The sequence below is a fragment of the Drosophila gunungcola genome (assembly GCF_025200985.1).
Source record: "Drosophila gunungcola strain Sukarami chromosome 2R unlocalized genomic scaffold, Dgunungcola_SK_2 000004F, whole genome shotgun sequence".
Classification (NCBI taxonomy): Eukaryota; Metazoa; Arthropoda; class Insecta; order Diptera; family Drosophilidae; genus Drosophila; species Drosophila gunungcola.
Genome location: NW_026453167.1, coordinates 3,098,327 through 3,115,581, shown reverse-complemented (window position 1 = coordinate 3,115,581; position 17,255 = coordinate 3,098,327). Strand labels below are relative to the sequence as shown.

The 17,255-nt window shown below is 37.4% G+C and overlaps 1 protein-coding gene across 2 annotated transcripts; it reads left to right on the top strand.

The window, feature by feature from the left end:
• The first annotated feature begins 7,546 nt into the window (after nucleotides 1-7,546).
• Nucleotides 7,547-10,323, top strand: LOC128254042 (uncharacterized). 2 transcript variants are annotated; one of them, XM_052982823.1, is made up of 2 exons: nucleotides 7,547-7,644; nucleotides 8,528-10,323. In XM_052982823.1, exons 1-2 carry the CDS (start codon nucleotides 7,618-7,620, stop codon nucleotides 10,313-10,315), a joined length of 1,815 nt encoding a protein of 604 aa, XP_052838783.1. In that variant the 5' UTR covers nucleotides 7,547-7,617; the 3' UTR covers nucleotides 10,316-10,323. The 2 variants fall into 2 exon arrangements, with proteins under 2 accessions (XP_052838783.1, XP_052838784.1); XM_052982824.1 differs by lacking the exon at nucleotides 7,547-7,644 and adding an exon at nucleotides 7,803-7,934.
• The last annotated feature ends 6,932 nt before the right edge of the window (nucleotides 10,324-17,255 follow it).

Sequence of the window (17,255 nt, the reverse complement as noted above, 5' to 3'; positions counted from 1 at the left end):
TGGCCAGCACAGCGGGACATAAAAGGCAGTGGAATATACACTGGCGCCATGTCGCGTCACATTGAAAAAATGGCAAACGAGAAAAATGTGTGAAATCTTCACGACTGCAGAAACAAAGAAAACGAATTCAAATATTTATGAGGATGTCAGGTGTCCTGACAAGTCAATTTTAGGTTTAAGGTATTTTTTTCGGGGTTTTCCAAGCAAAACGCAGCTACTCTGATTTATGAGTCTGTGGGTGTCCTTCCGAGACGAGCTTGTCATATCTGATGCAAATGTGTCACACTCACGACCGAGCGATATTTTTCCCCTTTTGGGGTCTAAGCCTCATTCGAGCTCAGTGAAAATAAAAACCCTGAGAAATATTTTAATTAAAATTCACTGCCCCGAAAAAAAGAGAAGAAACGAAACTACCAAAACCGCAGGCAGACAGGATAAACCAAAACCTAAAGCCGAACCACCGCCGCCTGATCTCAACTGATAAAAGCGAAAAAACCAACAACAAGAGCCTCCTAAAGGTAAAATAAAGCCAACGGTGGGCGTTGGTAAAAAAACGATCTGCAAAAAATAAGTAAAGCACAAAAGGAGGCAAATGCGAAATATATGAGTCTTAAATATGACAAAATTGTATGCCCTTTAAAAATGTATACAATTGGGCTGAGTTCATTTTTAAGTATTTTTAAAAGCACCAAAGGTAACAAATTTATTTTTTCGAAAATGATTATTTATTTACAAAAATATATTATTAAAAACAAAAACATAACAATGTTTTGAACATTAGTTAAATGAAAACCTTTTTCTTTTTGGCTTTTTAATATGACAAGGTATGGAAACTTTAAAGAGATTTTCTTCTAGATTTTATATTTAATTTTTGATGTACTAAATTTACATTGTTGCATTGCAAAGAAATGTTAAAAACGTAAACAAACCTTTTTTGTACAAACTTAATTGTCACCACTTTTTAAATATTAACTTTAAAGATTATTTCCAGACAATTTAAATATTCTCAAAAATGTTTCTACAATTTCAAGAGGCCCCAAAATTTGAAGGGCATCAAAAGCGCAGCAATCTACGTTTTCCAGGGAACTGTAAGCGATTGTCTCTGGACGTGAAGTGGCGCAGAGTTAACCTTTCAACGCCGATGGTGTTGCTGATGGGCTAAGGTTGCTGGACATTGCAGCTCCGCAGGATCACACATGATCAATCGATGGAACTCTCTTTCGAGGCCCCGAGGGTCCCCCAATTTACCGCTCCTCATATCGCACGCATCTCCTTTATTGTCTCCGGTTTTGTTTGCTTTCGTCTGCAGCAAATTCAATTAAACCCACAATGCGCAATGAATTTTTGTTGTTTTCGGTTTTTGGTTTTCGGTATGGGAACCCTTTTTAATTACCGAAGAAGGGGCACCCGTATTTTGTCTTTTTTGGAACTGGCCAACTGTCGAATCGAATTGGTCACTAACAAGAGTTTTGTTAATGAAAATGTTGCCAACCCCCTTTTCCCACAAATTTTCACTCACCCCAGAGCTCATTTTCCCCTAATTTATGCGTTGGGCATCATTGAGTTTTTATTTAAAGTGAAAGTGATCGGAACTTCTGTTAACATTAACGCGTGGCTGACTTCCGATCGATCTTGTCAAGGGGGTTGAATGGAAGCGCAAGATCTTAGATCCTTAATACCGATCAAAACTGCTTCGCAAATGCTAACAAATAAAGTGTACACAGTTAAGACCTCAAATAATTGTTTATCCCTTAAGATAACAAACGAGTTACCCCTAAAATATGTTAAGTTTCTAGAGCCAGGGGTTGCTTCATTTCATTTTCCCAAAAATTTTTGATCAAACAGGCTGACAAATTTCGGAATTTGTCAGAGCCTGATGTTCCGCACCTGAAACACGTGTATTTGGGCAAATAATTAACAAATTAACCAACTGCGAAGTGAGAAGTCCCAAAGTGAAAACAATGGTTATATGAGATTTGCACAGATTTACATAAATATAGGTACGCACAAATTTATGCGTGTCAATAACGATAATATACGTAAACATTATGAGACCAAAATAGCAATCAATGGCCAAATATGAGTTCGAAAATAATGCCAAAACAAATGGGCTCATATAATTGCCAAAAATAATATAAATTCTGGGATTATCCAAAGAAGAGACGCGTGTGACCCAAAATTGGTAAAATCATATAGCCTCTTTAATTTGGAGCTGTCGGTCTGGCGCCAGTCTATATATACGTTATATTTATGACATTTTACGACTTCTGTGAATCAGCATCATCAAATCGAAATTTGCGTTTTTAATATTTTCGCTGCGAATTAACGCTCTTTTGGCGAAAGGTTAAGGCTAAGGCGAAAAGGTTAATGTGTTTCTAAATGTCTTGCTAATTGGCGAGCGGTGTTTTCGCACTAACAAAGGGTCTCTCCTCTGACGAATTGATCAGGTAAAATGATTTTAATAGAAACTTATTAAGATTGAATTTGATTAACTGATCTGTTAATAGCGCGTAAGTAAGCAATAAAATATGCTCAAGAGTGCCAAAAAGGGAAAGTATTTACCTTTAAGGTTATAAGAAAAACAAAAGGGTTATAAGTTTAACACTTATAGCTTATTATACATTTTTTGTAAACTAAATACTCAAAAATAAAATAGGGATTTATTTTAAATATTGTTATTTCAAATATTGTTTCTTATTCTGTGTATTTAAAATGTTTATTTCTGTACGAAAGCTTCCTTTAAGTTGTTGCTTAATATTTGAAACTGCAAAATAAATAAGTTTACGAGTTAAGAGAATATTAATTTTAATTTTAATTATTATTAAAAATATTTAATGATTTGTTGTTAACTATTCTAATTATAAGACCATTAACTTCTTGCTTCGTTACCGTATATTTACCCCATCTTTAAAACATAAGAAAGTTGTTTACAAATATAAATTTAAAAGAAATTTCCGCCTGTCTAAAAATACAATATTTTCTAGTTTACATCTAAATATGTGGTAATATGCACCTCCAATAATAGACATTTGCTTACTAGTCGCTTCATTACAAGGCCATTAAGGCAAAGATGCCACCAGACCGTGGTGATCATGCTGTGATGATAATGCCGATGCCACATGCAAATATTTTGATCGGCTCTTGTAATTTGATGCGCAATAAATCGGCGTTTCCCACCTACAAATAGAAAAAAAACAGAGGCGGGTGAAAATACACACAATAACACAAACCGAAAACAACAAAAAGCGAACTTAGAGCCAAACATTTTCATTAAGCGGACAGCGCATGACACCCACAACTTCGATGCTGTTTGCTCGCTCATAAGAAGCGGGCTCATAATTCATTAAGCCAATAGCTACAAGCATTTGGCATCTGCTGTGCCACAAAAACAAATCCCTAAAACGCTGAATGAAATATTCGGGGCTTTGCCTTACCAATTTTCGCACAAGTGCCAAGTGCCACAGCCAACGACACCGGATTATAAAATCTCTTCTTCTCGCTTATAAATACCAATACCCCACTAACCGAAAGCCCAAAGCACCGAAAACCGAAAAAAACTCGAGCTGACGAATTTCGCGCTGTGACTTCTTCTGATGTTTAACTCAAATTTGCATTTGTCCCCGAGCAAAGGCATGCATTCCTCTTTTAATTAGTGAACTCTGATCACTGATATGGGAACTTGGCTCGAAACTTATTGGCATTATTGCTAATTAGCAACTAAATCAAATATGGAGAACAGGTGTCCAATGGTTCGTGATTATAACCAAAATCTAACGAGATTATTTTTTTTTTTTTAAAAAGGATGTGAAGAGAGAATGAACGATTAGGTGCAAAGAGCTAAGAATTCTTAAATAAATCAGGATCTGAAAAAAAAAACCCAAAAATGGGTAATGATTTAGTTCCGGTTTCGCAGAATTTTTTTGATTCAATTCACACATTCTATATATATTTTGAACTCTGACTTAAGTAGTCTATTTTTAGAACTTCGATGGAATAAAGGGGATTTTTACTTTTAGCATGCTCTGCAAGATGGAGTTTGGATTACCTTTTGGTATTTTCAGGTTATCCATTACCTGACAAAATATATTTTATTTGTATGGATTTATGTTAACATAGAATATACACAATTTTAAGGGATTTTAATTGTTACTGAACTCCATACCATTCTTACAAATGAAAAGCCATTTAAAAGTGTTTACCTCTCAACTTTTTATTTGTTTTGGATTTTAAAGAGGAAAAGAAACATCTCCTCCTTTTTCCACTCCAATGGTAACTATGATCTTTCACCATCGGCAACCGCCCCCACCTGGCAAACTAATCAACTCAGCTTAAAGTGCAACTGCATGTAGCATCTGGCCATCCAGTTAGCCAAGTTAACCAAGTTCAGGAGCCAATGGCCATATGAATGGCAATCGGCTGAGCAGTCTTTGCGGGGCAATCAAGTGAGAAAATTAAAATTACATGACCATGGTTTCGACTGCGGATCCAGGGATCCCACATTTAAAGGTTCATAACTTCCAAGTCAATTACGCGATGCGCCTGCTGCGAGACTCTTGGCTGGATCTGGATTCTGGATTCTGAATTCTCGACTCTGGACTCTGGATACTGGGGTATTCTGTATTCTGGGATTCCTGGGATGTGAATTAGAAAAATTGCACGCTCAAGTGGAAGAGAGGACCTTATGGTCTAGTCTGGTCCAGTCCAGTCCGGTCCGGTCCGTTCTGTTCTGTCTGACTGACTGACATAACTCACGAGTGGCAGACGCAGAAGCAGACGTAAATGCAGATACACTGATGCAAACAAACACAGATACGGCCTCCGCATTTAACCGCTGCTCCGTTGCAGGTGAACTAGACAAGCAGGAGCAGATCCTCAAGAGCACTCCACAAATAAAAGGGACTACTGTGGGAATCATGCCGATCTTGCCAGAACACAAGCCAACTGGCTCGCCATCAGCGAATTAATTTGTGACGCGCGCTCTCCACGAAGCTCCTCCGATATTCCCTTCTTGTCCACAAAGTCCCCAAAGACCCATGGCCATACCCCAACCCAAAACCATCTTCATCGCCAGCCAACCCAGTCCAGTTCCAGGTTCCCAGTTGCTGTCGAGGAGCCATGGCCTGGAGGCAATTTACTCTCTTTGCTCGGTGGTGCACGCTGTGGTAGCCAAACTCGTGACTGCAACAATGCACTGTGGTAAGGGGCTTTTCAAAAATTAAATAATTATGTGACTTTAGAAACGCGTAAGCTGCATTGAACAAAACCACAGCCACTCTTGCAAAATTAAAAAATATGGTCACACTTTTGTTGCATCAAAAGTAATTTATTTTTTATTAAGAAATGCTTGAACCTTGGATTTTTTCAAATTATAATATAATTTTATTTTATCTTTTCAAAATCAAAAACCTAAGATTGTTCGACTTTGTTCTGCCAAAATCTCTAGTAAAAATTGTATATATCTAACAATGGTCTGCTATATAGCACTATATAGTGCTAATGCTTTTTTGATATTTTTTCTCAAGTTTTTGTAAGTTTTAAACCACTGTGCAGTGCTCGTCTTCGTCATCGTCGTGTGGCAAGTGGCTGCTGCTTGACTGCAGTTGCAGTTTTGGCCTCTGCTCATGCTTCATCTGCTCAAGCTTCTTCGGGGCCCTCGTCTTCTGGACCCTGAACACCCCACCCCCCATCTACTCCTCTGCCTCTTTTTGGGGGCATCATCTTGGCGGCTTTGGCGCTGGTGTCAAACGTTTTGTAATCTGTCACGTCGCATCGTTTTAATATTTGTGCGCTCATGGCCCAAGTACGAGGAAATGCACTCCGCTGCGTGTAAAAATAGGCGTAACCCTTTGGTATTTATGGTCTGGCTGGCTGGCTAGCTGGCTGGATGATCCGACTTTTGCCGCATCTCTGCCAGTCTCTACAGTCTGCACTGGAGCAGGAACACAGTGAAGCATCCGCGACGGCGCTCCCCGGTCGTTTTGTTTGGTTTTCAGCAGCAGAATCAGATGCCTTTGGGCTCCTTCGGTGGTAGTAGCAACAGGTTCAAGTGCTTCGCATTGCTGGTTGGTCTGGCTTTGGGCCGGCTCCTTGCTTTCTGCCACTCTTTGATTATCTAAATCATTATTAGTTTGACCTTCAGCCCCGGGCTGGATCTGCGCTCGTGCAAGTGCTTTTACTTATCTTATTAATTATTTGCTCTTTATTGCGAGGAATGGGTCGCTGGACTACTGTGCGTATGAGTCATCTGAGAAAGGCCAATGGGAAAAGTGGGTAAAATAAAAGAATGTGAAGTGGTGGGAAGTGGAGTTAAAGATAGTTGTTGGAAAGGGGGAGAAAATTAATTAAAGATAAACGCCTATTTGTACAATAATGTATTGTACAATAATGGCGTAAGATAGTAATTTAATAAAAGAATAAGTAATAAAATCTGTAACTGTTAGGTACTAGATAAATATTTTTTTAAAGCTACATGGCTATTTACCTTTATTTAAAGAAAATTTTAAACAAAGAACATGAAAAATTAGAAGGGTTTTAAGTAATCTAGAAACAAAACTTTTGCTACATGAATTTTTAACTATTGGGTATGAAAAATTTTGCTATATTCTTGAGTATTAAAACAACAATTTAAAAATTAGAGCTTAGACTACAGTTTTAGACTCTTTGGACTAGCAATTAAACTAAAAAGTGTACGGGTTATATAACTTAGTATCGAATTAATTAATTATTACTATCTGTTGTTTTTTTAAGACACACTAATTAAAATTAAACTTTTAGTTTTTTTGTTTGTAGATTTGATTACATTAAAATTTTTTCTATATTTCTGGAAATGTTATGCGTAATTCGCAAAATAAAGGAAAAATATTGTTGTTTAAATATGGTAACTAAAATATAATCTAGACAGGCTTATGAACTCTACTACTCTTTTAGCAAATTCAGGTAATTATCCTTCTGTTAGGTAGTTATATAAAACGGGTTCATAAAGAAAGAATTTAAAAATAAAAACGAGAAAAGACAACATACCATATTTAACAAAGAACAATATCCAGAACCCAGGAAATCACCCCGAAAAACGGCTGACTGACAGCTGAATCGTCTCAGAGATCCTTCACCTTGTTCCGTTATAATTAGCCAACGCTAATTACCACTTTCGCGAAGACCACCAGAACATTGACCCACTGAAGGGGCTCAAAAGCGAGAAGGCCGCGCCATTCAAATGCGATTCCCACCAGCTGTCCGTGGGGCATTCATCACGCATCTCAGCGCGTAATTTGCCAACCCTACTCAAAAGATACAACCATGTCGGTCATGTGGATCCCAAAGATACAGTAGTTAGCCATTACAATGCCTGACAGCCGTTAATCAGGCGCCACAAATCAGAAGAGAGCGAGAATAAATATATATAATATACTGCACTATATAGGGGGGGAAATATTCCCTGCTCTCTGATTGGATGGACGCCAGAATGGATCAGCTATATTTAAATCGAGAGAAAATGGCGCTGCAGCATTTGTGATTTTCCATTCACTCGCCGGTTTCGTGATGGCATCCGCTTCCCATGACTGCTCCTTTGTCTCTGCGCGAAAATATTGACACGATCAGCCCCGATTTTGCACGCGTATGAGAATGGATAAGCTAAATACACCCGTAAGTACCCACCAGCAGTAAATCATTGTATGTGCCAGTCAGCTAAAGTACCCCAATTGCCGCCGAGGATGCGTGGGTGTTGGGATCGTGTTGATTGTGTGATCGTGTTAATTGCCCCAGACTCAATCAGGTGGAATGGAATATTTATAAGGTTGGGCAATCGATTAGACAAAATCCGAATTCATGTATATTCACATCAATCCGCGGTGCTAATTGAGTTTGAGACTGCGAAAAGAACTGGACAAAGGCGGAAGTGATCGTGACTGCCGAAAAATGGAGTCCCCACAGATGTAAGGGTACCGATAAAGGTGTAACTTTATTTGATGAATGCATCGTTCAATAAAATCAATCATTATTTGGGGGATAATCTACAGAATTTTTATTCAATATGGTGTTTATAGTGCCTATTTTTCCTTTGTTCAAAATACCCAGAACTTAAGCTAGCCATAACACACCATTATAACAAAACCAGGTCATCAAGAATATTAAATATAATTTTTATTTATATATGCGTTTTAATATTATAACATTTCTTACTTACAAAAAGGCTACGAGATTATAACACCATCGATAGTAAATGATATTCAAAAAAAAACACAAACAATAACATTACAATTACTATTAACAAACAACTCAGACGTTATGAGTTAAAAATATGTCTAAAGACATTTGACTTGTGTTTTTTCTTCAATATTTTATTTATGTAAGGGATTACTTTATTTCTAATTTAAATATCAGGAGCACAATGTTTTTTAACTGTATCAATGTACCTTTCAGTTTTAGCAGAGATTAGATTTTCCCATTTACCTTCTTTTGCACCTTTTAAATAATCACATCTAAATCTAAAACTTTCAAGTTTTTATACTTTCTATATATCTTTCAGATGATCCTTTTACAACCTTCCAAGCTTCTGATGTATCTGCTTTTTATTCCTATTCTTTTCATAAAATCACAAAGTCTTAACAATATTATAAATGAGCTAAACAAACGTCTACTTATATCCACAAACTTTTTGTACTGCAACCAAATTGATAAGCTTTACAAATATGAGTACAAGTATCTGCGACATTTGCCACTCATCAACCTAATGATCTTTACCTCAACCTTTAACGTCACCCAGCTTGAATATAATTTAGGAGCTGAGAACAAACTCTTTTTGATCTTGGGCATCGAAGAACCGCCCTATGATTTATTTCACACTTTGGACCTACATTTACAGACAGCTGAATATATTATGGTCTTAGATGAACCTTTGGATTTGAAAAGGGAAACCAAGTGGTTAGAATTTGTAAGGCACCTTTGGCAACTTGGCTATGTTCACTTGCTGTTTTACACCTCTTTTGATGAGAAATTATATCACAAAATCATATTTCCCAAGTTGCTGCTAGAGGAGGCTACCGTAGAGCACTATATATCGGTACGAGGATCGTTTAGGAACCTACATGGATATCCGGTTCGTGTGGCTGCCTATAATAATACCCCACGCACCTTGATCTATGTGAATCGGTGGGGTAAAGAGGTATTTGCCGGCTTCTACATGAGATTTATTCGTGCCTTTATAGGCTCGATAAATGGCAGCTTTGTGCCAATAAGAACTCCAAGTAATTCTCCTGGAAATTGTACATTGAATTTGCAAAATGGAACAGTGGATGTTTGTGCAGATGCCTTGGCAGCTAATACTACGGCTTTCAGTTTGACCCATGGATTCCGGCTAGCCTCGGCCAATGTTTTGGTAACTCATGCCAAACCTATGCATTCCTATCGATATCTTACCGCTCCGTTTCAATGGAGTGTATGGCTCTGTTTGGCCGCCTATGTGATCCTGGTGGTGGGCTTCCTCAGCTTTATTTACTGGCTAAGAATTGGAAAATGGGACGTGAGTAGATATCTCCTCGAGGTCTTCAGCTCGCTTTTATTCAGTGGATTCTACCTGAAGAATATTCAAGGCAAAGAAAGATACATTCTCTTTGGAGTTTTGTTCATAGCTGGATTTGTTTACTCCACTGAGTATCTGGGCTTACTGAAAAGTATCCTTATTTCGGAGGTATTCGAGAAGCAGATCGATACCTTTGAGGCATTGGTAGAGAGCAATATAACATTGATGGTTGATCCATATGACCAGAAATTATTCGCCAAGTACAACATGCCTAAGATACTTTTCTCCATAATGGAGACTGTATCTTTTGAGACGCTCTTGGAGCACAGGAATCGTTTCGATCAGGACTATGCCTATATACTTTTTACGGATCGAATGGCCTTGTATGACTATGCCCAGCAGTTCTTGAAGCATCCGAAATTGTTGAGAATACCCATTGACTTTTCGTTCCTCTACACTGGCATCCCAATGCGAAAGAGTTGGTTTCTGAAGGACCATTTGGGACGCGCCTGGTACCGGGCCTTCGAGAGCGGACTTACGAGGAAACTGGCCCTGGACGCCGACTTCGAGGCGGTTCGCGTGGGCTATCTTAAATTTCTCACCACGGAGCATGTGGAGGCACAACCCTTGGATGTGGATTACTTCGTCATGCCGGCCATTGCTCTGGCCATCGGCTACAGCTTGGCCCTCTTCAGTTTTGTCATCGAGATGACGGCCTGGCGCATGAGCGGATTATTCCTGGGATGCAAGACCCAGTCGCGGATGAAGATCAAGATGGGGACAAGTGAAGGTTGATGTTGATTGAGTGACGAATTGATGTTATGTTTTGCTGCTTTACATGTTCTATTTCTTCATACTTCATGACGTAAAGTCTTTACACAAATGAATTACAATTTCTTGTTACGCTTAGCCTCCATATTCAAATTAACATACAGAATATGCTTATAAAATCAGAAAGGTCTTAGACTAAATTTATAAAATAAGAAACATTATTAATAGATAAATATTTAATACTAATCAGGAAAAATCATGAAAAAATGTTTATATAAATATAAAAAGATATATATACATTCCTTCTTTATGTAAGTTATTTTAAAGCTATCATAGCCTTCATTCTCAAATGGCAATACAGAAAATGCTTATAAAACAACGCACAGGCAACTTAAAGAAAAATGTTCATATAAATATTATAAAATTCATTAATTCATTAATTTTAATTATTTCTTTATGTAAGTAATTTTAAAACTAACAAAGCCTTCTTATTCAAATTGCATTTCACATCTCATAGAATGATAATCAAGTATAAGAGATTAATTATTTTCAAAACAACAGTATTCCATAAGCTAGAACATGTTAAATACTTACTGTTTACTTCCATAAAATCTCTTTTTTATTTTACAGATGATTTTCTTCTCAAAATATCTCACTTTGATGTTTCTTGTGACCATCCAAGCAGATTTAATAACGGGAGAAAGCTTGCCAAATATTATAAACGAGCTCAACGAACGCCTTAGTATCTCCACAAATATTTTTTCTGCAAGCATATGGATACATTAAAGACATTAAAATCGCCCATCTCAAGAATCATTTACAGCTCCTCGGAATACTTTAATGTTACTAGTTTAAGAAACGATTTGGGAAATGAATATAAGCTTTTCATAATAATGGGAAATGATCCACCATATGAACTCCTGCAAAAGTTTGAATTGCGATTTCAACTTGCTGATTTTCTGCTTGTGATCGACAATAAAATGGAAGAGGACAAATGGAAGCCATTTATACATTTCGCTTGGCGGCTTGGATATGTTAAAATCCTAATTCATTCCACTTTCAGTGGAATTTCCTATGATAAAATGTTATTTCCCAAAATAAGGATAAAAGAAACTACTATTGAAGACTATGCTTACTTTCAGGACACCTTTCAAAATATTTATCTCTACAAGGTTCGTGTGGCGGTTTACAACAATGTTCCCAGAAGTTTCATATATTTAGATGGCAGTGGCAAGAAGATATATGCCGGATACTTTTTGCGATTTGTAAAAAACTTTTTGGAATTCAGGAATGCTACTTTTCAGCCAGTTCAAACACCCAATGATTCACCCCTAAATTGCACTAATTTTCTTCGGAATAACACGGTGGATATGTGCGCAGATGCTTTGGTTGGGAATCCAGATGTTTTTGACCTTACTAAGGCGATTCGAATCCAACCTGCCACTGTGATTGTGCCTCATGCTAAATCCCTAAGTTCCTACCGATACTTAACTGCTCCATTTAAGACCATAGTTTGGTTCTATTTGGCCATGTATGTTATTCTGATTTCGGGATTTATTTGCCTGATACATTTGACAAAAAGTGGAAGATGTGACTATAGTCGAATTCTCCTCGATGTCTTCAGTTCACTTTTATACCTCAGTTTTCAACTGAAAGCGATACAAGGAGTAGAGCGAACAATACTGTTTGTTGTGTTGCTTATAGCAGGATTTGTTTACTCCACCATGTACTTGGGTTTGCTCAAAAGTATGCTTATATCAGAGGTGTTTGAGAAGCAAGTTGAATCCTTTGAGGAGCTGGCAGAGAGAAATATCTCAGTCCTTATTGATCCCTATGATCGGATTCTATTTATGAAGCATCATATTCAACGACCCCTTTGGAACGTCATAGAAACCGTATCTACAGAAACTTTACACAATCATCGGAATAATTTTAATTCAGGATTACGCATATGTGATGTTTCCAGATCGCATGGCTTTGTTTGTATATGCGCAGCAATACTTAAAACAACCAAAGTTTCTCCGTATTCCCAATAACTTTTGTTTTCTGTTTGCCGGATTTCCCATGAGCAAGAAGTGGTTCCTCAAACATCATCTAAGTAGAGCCTGGTTCCACGGATTCGAGAGCGGTCTGTTGGATAAAATGGCTAGGGATGCAAACAGGGAAGCCATACTTCGAGGACATCTCAAATTTCCCATCACGAAACAGTGGGAGGCGGGACCAATGGGCTTGGATTATTTCATAGTTCCAACCTTTTCTTTGGCTCTGGGTTATTCTATTGCCATATTAACACTTGGAATTGAAGCTATTACCTGGAAAATATGCGGCCATAAGGAATAAGAATATATGATGTTTAAAAAGTATATTATTTAAGTTTCGAATTGCTGTTTAATTATCTTGATGTTGTATTTACTCTACTTTTAGTCACATGTACACTTTTTGAAAAATAAATATAATAACAAAACAAAATATTTTAAATGAAAGGTTTTTTAAACTCAGAGGTTAAAATTTTACCTGATTTATAATAATAAAATCATCTACAACCAAAGAAGACAGGTAAGTCTAAAATATCAAATGTTATGCCCTTGCTTATCTGCCCAATTTTCCTCGCAGCTTTGGGCAGTATCCAAAAAGAAACCACCCACAGGCACCCCATAAAACCACGGAATGGAAACCACCCTGTGGTGTGGACCCCTTCAAAAATAAGTAGCACTTGAGATATTTCCAAAACATTTGCCAGCCAAGTCTCTAAGCAATTTGCCCAGCCGCCCATTGTATGCAGTCCGAATGATAACAGCTAAATAAGAAGTAAGGGGTGACTTGTCCCAAAATGGAGCTGACTTGCACAAATATTTGCCGAAAATGGAATTTTTGAAAAGGGGCAAGGGAGTGGGTAGAATCCCGCCCCCTATGAGTTGGTGGATTTTTCTACTGTGCAGCACATTTTAAAGTTCGTTGACACTTTCGACTGGCACATTTTTCGTGTGTTTTGTAGCTGTGGCGCCATTAAGTATGCAGCAGCAGCAATGTGGCGACAATAAAGTTTATTCTACGGCGCCATGGGCACAAAAAAAAAGAAAAGAAAGGAGTTGCAATAGCCAAGGATAAATAGATGGCCAAGAACGAAGCTCAGTGGGAGTTATAGCTGAAGATAAGTCGGCTGATCTGGGACACCATCAACAACTCACACAAATGATGGGCCATCACGTGCGCTGCAAAAAAAAGGAAACAAAAAATATAATACCTAATGTGATATGTGCATGCAAAATTGAACTTAAAAGGTTGTCCAAACTATTACCATTAGTACTAATACTTTTATCAAACAAACATTAATATTTATTGTTTACATTATCTTTAAGGCCCGTTCGTTTTGCAAAAAAAAATGTTTAATATTAAGTATATATTTCTGTTTCCCATTTTTATTTTTTGGGAAAATTAATACGTTGGCTTAAAAGGAAAATATGATTTTTAAAGATATGATAAAGATAAGATAAGATAAGATAGACGAAGAGTTCTATTGCAAAATGAGCTGTGCCATTTTTCTCTGTGTGTGGCACAGTTTCATGACAATGGAGTTGCCAACCAGTTTTTATCCCGGTTTGTAGGACTCCTCTTAATGAGTGGGAGGGTCATGTGCGTGCCTCGCATCCATATCGCAAAAATTGACGATAAACTCTCGCCCTTCAGCCGCTTTAATTGCCCAATTCGTGTGTTTTCAACGCGCCTCGAATCGAATCGAATCGAACTGAATCGATTTCGTGATTGCTCGATTCGTATCGGCCTTAAAGTAAACATTTGTTTTCATCTGGGGGCGGCTTTTAATTAAGATTGCGTACGGCGATAAATGGCAAGTGTTGCAGGAGTTCCCTGAATCGCGTTTCAATTGAGGGTAAGTAAAGGGAACCCAACCTACTCTCCATTGTAGTTATTTCATTTTCGTGGCTTTACCTTATAAAAAAAAAATGTATTTTATTTGTAATATTTATTTAATCAGACATGGAAGGAGAGAGTGCTAAAATTGTAAATATATGTTACCTACATTTTTATTTTATTTTTACCTCAATAAATACAAATACAAATTTCAAAAATACTTCTAAAAAAAAACGTGATAATTAAAAAATTTGTAGTGTTTCAAGAAGAGATTTTGTACTACAAAATAAATTTTGGATATTAGCTTGTACTTTTGATTTGATTTTTTCTAAAAAGAAATGTTGGAATGACCTAGTTAGTAAAGTATATGCACAGGAATAAATCTAAATATATATGATTTTATAATTATTTTATAATACTTATACCATTTAAGATGTGCCTACGTTCTAGCTTGGGATTTTCAAATAACTACTTTATTGCTTACATTTTAATAAATAGTCCAGTTTGTTTTTCTTAAAGGTTTGTAAAACCTTAAATTCACTTTAATCCAGGTTGCACTGCATCATATCCTCTTTTCCCATCTTACCACACTTTTCCGACTGGCAATTTCAATGCATCTGCTCCTGATCCGTCAACTCTTTTATCAGCCAGACAGGGCGACACCGTAAATCACCTGGGAAGCAGCAGACAAAAGGCCATCGACAACAATTGAGAGCTCGGACTGGTCCGGCATTGATACCAATATCTGATTGACTTCATGGATTCCGCCAAGCTTTTGTTCTCTTGGCCGGCTAATTGAAATGGCCAGGTAATTGTCGCTGCGCTTTTCAGCCTTAGCCGTTTTTCAGGGGGCTCCGTGCAAAGTTAAACACTATTATTTAAATCAATGCCGCGCACGCTTCCTTTTTTTTTTTGCGCCGCATCGCCACATACATATGAGATGGCAATTTATGGGCCATGCCTAATTGTCCGCACCGAACTTCAAAGTGGCCTCGCTCCTCGATCTTGGCCAAGTCGAGGTCCCAGTGGAATGCAATTATCGCGCTCCAAGTTATGCTAAGATAAATGGCCCCAAGTCCGGCACAGTCGGTGGAAATTGGCAACACTTTCCAGTCGTCTTTCGCGGTCATAAACTAAACAAAAACGAACGAGAGAAAAATATGAAACAAATTTGTGTGCCTTTTGGAGGGGGGAAAAAAAGGAGGAGATAAACCGCACGCAACTGACAATTGGCAATTTTTGGTTGATTCAACAATTTATGGCAGCAAAAGGGGTCGGGCTGTGTCACTGGAAACATTGTCGGCATGACCAAAAGACCCATATAATAATCAGGGACATAAGCCCAAATAGAAGAACGTTTATTTTTATTTTTTACGACAAAAATATTGTATTAAAGCTCAATTAACATAAAAAAATATATATTCAATTTGTGAACAAATTTACTGAATTTGAAGAGAAAATTATGGAAAGTTATAGTACTTTAAAAGATTGGGTCTATAATTTGTTGATCTTATTGCCCAAAAAATATATTCGTCATTGTCTTTAAATTGTATTATAAAATACAAATTTCTTACACAACTAAAAGTAGCCAAATATGTGTAATTTGGTATTCGTTTCAGTTTTTTTTGCTTGGAAAACACAAATTAAAATGGATAAATATAAAAGGGTTTAATTGATCATTTATTTCAGATATTCAAAGAAACTTAATAAGATTAATTTATTGTTTTTTGATTTTCGAAAGCGTTATCATCCTGTTTAATGTTATACCCAATCAACTTTCAGTATCAACAATAAAAACAGTTATACTCCTTTATATTTTCGGAGATTTCAGGCTTTATTAAAATAAAATCCGTTGTGTAATTATTTTAATTTGACTTCATAAAAGTTTTGTCATCCGGTTTTATTTTGTCCTTACTCAAGTTAAAATACTACCTGGAAAAAGCCTCCTCCGTTGCTAATCGAATAAAGATCTCTGGCTGACATCCCCTGGAGCATTTGATGGCACTTTCGCTGGATGCCATTTGGCCGTGTCTTTGGGTCAGTCAGATGCTAAAAATAAAGAGTGAATAAAGGAAGCAAGCTGGCCGAACAACCGAACCGCGAAAAGAAACGCTGTCCAATTAAGCGCAACAAACAACTTTACGCCACATGCCACACAACAGGCGTTTATCGGGCAGTCAGATCAGATCGCAAACGATCGATTCGATCCCTGTTCCCTGTTCCCTGCCCCGGATCTCACCTCAACCTCATCCCGGTCCCGGTCGAAAACCGTCTCCTGTTCTGCATCACCCCACTATTGTAATGGCCAACGATTTGTCGCTGTCCGAGCCTCGGACCCTGGCCCATAATGACAATCGTTGATCGTGCGGTCCCGATAAGATTGCTCAAAGATAAAGCGCCGATATCGGAACCCGAGGGTTTAAAAAAAAAAAGGGCGATGGGCGGAGGCGACAGCAGCAGCATTTATGCTAATAAGTTGACATTTGACCACCATGACGAAATAATGAAACGATCAGGAGCCGTCAACGTGACAGGTACTTTAAAAAACATTACCATGGGGTTAATGTGGAACACAAAATTATATGAACATGACTTTATAATTTATACAATTAACACTTAAACTTTTATTTCAGAATTAAATTGTTTGTAATTAGTTATTAGTTGAACGTTTAATAAACAAAAAGTTGTAAAAATTCCAATAAGACCAAAAAATACGCACTTTATCAAAATGTTGTTTTCTTTTAATATAATAATTCAATAAATTTGCCAAAAACTAATTAGAAATTGAACTTTTTTGATTTACCTTTTTTAAATCGGTGATTTCTTGTCAATATATATCGTACCATTTCACAAACTTGTAGTATATCCCTTTCTTCCAAGCTGGTATTTGAATAGATATCTGGGACTGATTAGACCCACTGTGCACATGAGGCGTTTTGCCCGGCAATCTTGACATTTGTTTTGACACAGGAGCAGCACCGCCGGCACCGCTGGCCATGATGGTCACTAATTTCCTGGAATTTCACGCGCTCTCCTCGCTTATCGAGATGCAAATTTTGATCAACACTTATTGCATCTTCACACGATCTGAGCC

What these genes read in the sequence shown, in the direction of transcription:
- LOC128254042 (XM_052982823.1), top strand. Translation starts at nt 7,618, where the DNA reads ATGAGAATGGATAAGCTAAATACACCC. An exon ending in TGGATAAGCTAAATACACCC is followed by an intron (nt 7,645 to 8,527) that starts GTAAGTACCCAC and finishes TATATCTTTCAG; the next exon opens with ATGATCCTTTTACAACCTTC.